This window comes from Penaeus chinensis, chromosome 3 (genome assembly GCF_019202785.1).
Source record: "Penaeus chinensis breed Huanghai No. 1 chromosome 3, ASM1920278v2, whole genome shotgun sequence".
In the NCBI taxonomy this organism is placed as follows: Eukaryota; Metazoa; Arthropoda; class Malacostraca; order Decapoda; family Penaeidae; genus Penaeus; species Penaeus chinensis.
This window is the reverse complement of record NC_061821.1, coordinates 37,065,798-37,069,367: the sequence shown is the minus strand read 5'-3', so window position 1 is coordinate 37,069,367 and position 3,570 is coordinate 37,065,798. Positions and strand designations below refer to the sequence as shown.

At 36.4% G+C, this 3,570-nt stretch overlaps 1 protein-coding gene across 9 annotated transcripts in view; it reads left to right on the top strand.

The window, feature by feature from the left end:
* The window catches only part of LOC125039116 (RNA exonuclease 4-like), a 16,016-nt gene extending 12,765 nt beyond the window's left edge, over nucleotides 1-3,251 (top strand). For 3 of the 9 annotated variants that reach the window (XM_047632870.1, XM_047632863.1, XM_047632878.1), the window contains exon 8: nucleotides 1,894-2,549. In XM_047632870.1, coding sequence (XP_047488826.1) covers nucleotides 1,894-2,148 — 255 coding nt within the window. In that variant the 3' untranslated portion in view covers nucleotides 2,149-2,549. Of the gene's footprint in view, nucleotides 1-1,893; nucleotides 2,552-2,652 lie in introns of those variants that run through there. The other 6 variants (XM_047632918.1, XM_047632906.1, XR_007116099.1 and 3 more) reach the window with 5 other exon arrangements.
* Nucleotides 3,252-3,570: the final 319 nt, after the last annotated feature.

Here is a 3,570-nt window from a genome sequence, read left to right as displayed (position 1 = left end):
TCATCAAAGGCCAAAAGAGGATTAACCCATTTACCCCATGTGGCGAGAATACATGCCAGGCCCACTGTAATACACGTTTATTTATTGTATTTAACCATAGATGGCTCTACAAGTTCTTAATCACCAAATAGCCAGTTATTAGAAACTACCTATTTCACCTGTTTACCCTTTTCTTTCACTTTAAGAAAGGGTTTTTTGTATCATTTCATTGACTAAAATATTTTAATGACAAATTAATAATCATAACATCAATAACAATAATAACAGTATTGATAGCAATGGTATTAATTTTCCCACCAATTCAAGGAATGGGGAAATCAGGATCGGTCACTGGGGCCTACTGATAGACTCCTTGCCGGCTGAGCACATGTGGAACCATCTGTATGTAACAAAATTCACCCAAAACTACAGGGGACATAACATAAATTTGGGGCGAATGGGTGAAATGTATAATACTGTATAAGACATAGATTTAAGCCAGTGAGACTGAGAGTGAATATATATGACTCCTTTTCTTTCTTTTCCATTCTTATATTTTTTTCTTTTCACATTTGTGGTTTCATTTACCTTTGTCATCAAGAAGTCAGTTGCAAGGCCTACCTGACCTTTACTGTTTACCTCATTTTTTTATTTTTAGGAAAAAGGCTTTATTTTTATCACTATTATTATTGTTATCAACATTATGATAATGCTAATAATTACAATAACATTGATGATGATGATAATAATAATGAAATTGACATATGATGATAATGAAATTGGTATATGAAAATAATGAAATGAAATTGACATATGGTGATAGAAATAAAATCTTTTCACCCTAATTCAAGGGATAAGGTAAACAGATGGTATCATATAGGCCAAGTATATAGCTTATTACCTGTGGAGCTTCTAGTGGCTGGTTGCCAAGGCTGTTCTTGGCAACCACCCTTCTTTTGCTAGTTGCTAGGAACTGGATTTAAGGGTTAATAGAATTTGATTCAGATTTCATCTCATTACTACAGAGTTCTTTGTCTGGTGTTGAATTTAACTAGTCATCTTATATGGTTTTAAACATTTCTGTAATGCACTGAATTATGCTTCCAATATTCTTTGGTGCACTGTTAGATAGTTTAGATTAAGAAACTTTGTTTTTGCATTTTCCATAACGAAATCTAAGCACTCTCAATAACACATTCTCCCTCTTGGAAAATATCTTGCTCTTATCCCCCCTCCCCCCTCTTCTACCTCTATGATTTAGTGCCAAATGTTCAATGATCTTCCATGCATATATGATATACCTTTCCCTCCATCTTTTTCAAGTAAATCATGTGAGTTTTAAGAAATTCTATGAAAGTTATTAAGACAGTGCCACTGGGGATGCCATGCATATGTATACCATGCCCACTGTGTGTTTAGTTCTTAAATTCTCTCTATACATAGATGGCTTAGTTAATGATTTTTTTTTTCTTTTCTTTTTTTCTATATTGCTGTTAGTAATATAAACACCATTATGATAATCATAATGTGTATGATAATAATATCTGCATAAAAAAAAAAAGTCTTGTGGAAAGGTAAAATCAGGTGAGGTTCTGAAGTCTGCTAATTGACTCCTTGGTGGCTGATCTCTTGTGGAGCCATCTATGTGTAGAGAAATTAAACAAAATGATACTACTCTGACCAAATTTTTCTGGCAGCATTGGGTTAAGACCTACCAAGCTATCTAAATTTCAGGGGAAAATTTTGCCCCAAAGATGTAATATCTTTTGTAAAATTTGTAATCCACGTAAGAAAAAACAACAACATGGAAACGTGTATACTTTGTACTTCATACTATTTTTTGAAAGGATTTTTTAAAATAAAGTAGATAGTGTGTGTTTCTGTATCAGTGTGTTAATAGAATCTCGCTTTCAGAAAAACGACAAGAATATTGAAATTGTGACAATATACGGTAATCAACAGGAATTAGAAAAGGATGAAGAGAAGGCAAAATGTGAGAGTTCAGAATTGAAAAAAGGCCAATCTGCAAATGACCTTTCAACACTCAGTTCTAATGCCATCCAGACAGAAAAGACAAGTGGTAGTAGTATTATGTCAACCCCAGGACAACAGAAGGAGGCAAGAAAATGTCTTGATTTATTATTTGGACTTACTTTCATTATTATTTAAAAATGTGCCTTTATTCCTTTTTCCCCATTGCATTATTCTTTTATTTTCTGTCTGCTACTTCTGCATCTTTGTTCTGCTCTCATTCCTCCTCCTCCTCCTCCTTCTCCCCCTCCTCCTCCTCCTCCTCCTTCTCCCCCTCCTCCTCCTCCTCCTCCTTTTCCTCCTCCTCCTCCTCCTCCTCCTCCTTTTCCTCCTCCTCCCCCCTTCCTCCTCTCCTCCTCCTCCTCCGAAGATAACTTACACAAAAGTTTACTGGTTTTCAACAGTTATAAAAAGCTCCTCTCTTGCTGCTGCTCCTCGCCTGCTCCTCCACTTCTACTCCTGCTTTTCTTTATCTTCTTCCTCCTCTTTCTCCTCCTCCTCCTCCTCCTCCTCCTCCTCCTCCTCCTCCTCCTCCTCCTCCTCCTCCTCCTCCTCCTCCTCCTCCTCCTCCTCCTCCTCCTCCTCCTCCTCCTCCTCCTCCTCCGAAGATAACTTACACAAAATTTTACTGGTTTTCAACAGATGTAAAAACCAGGCAAAAGCATCTGCCGAAGAACTGGATCCAGCATGCTGACCTTAAATCAGTGAGTTGGTCACTGTTTATGACATATTTTTCCAGTACGTTTTTTTTCTGCAGTACTAATAGATTGAGAAGAATTACAGTGAAATGTTGTTAATTGTTACAGGTACAAGATGCACAAGTGGTAATGCTAGGTTAAGAATGTAACCATCAACAGTGAAGGAACAATGTAACAAAATAAAAAGAAAATGAGGTTAAAAAAAACAAAAAAGACAAAAGAAGGAAAAGAAATGCAGAAACCAAGATGGCAATACCAAATAAGGAGCTTTCTTTCTTTCTTTTTATAAGTAAAATTTGTATTTGTTTTTGTATCTAATATTTTTTTGTTAACATTACAAGGTTTAGAGATGACTGCTTTATGATTTTATTGTGTAATTAAAGTTATTGTTTTCAGTTCAGTTACTTTACCAGATACTGCTATGTTTGTGTTCTCACAAAAGAAAATAATCAGGTAGACTGAAAAGAATGAGATTTATAAGGATATATATTATAAACATTTCTTTGTCACATTTGTTAATTAAAAATAGTTAACATTGGTCAATATATTGTTTTATTCAATGCCTTCCTAGCATCGCCCGGCCTTCCATATATATAGCAGCTATTTATGGCTGTCTCATTTTGTTCTCTGACACTTGATGCTTACCGGGGCAGCGGGATTGCCACCAGGCACTCCTACCTCCATGATGTAAGCATGCGGCAATATCACTTTACCAGCCCAGCGGCTGTTTTGGGAGGCCCAGTTTCAGAAATTGTGTGTGTTCACAACGTAAGTAATGTAACAGGGTCGCATTCGGCTCGCTACAATGCTTGCAACACATGTCTGAACAGTCAACTGATGATCCTCAATGACCCTCTGGACT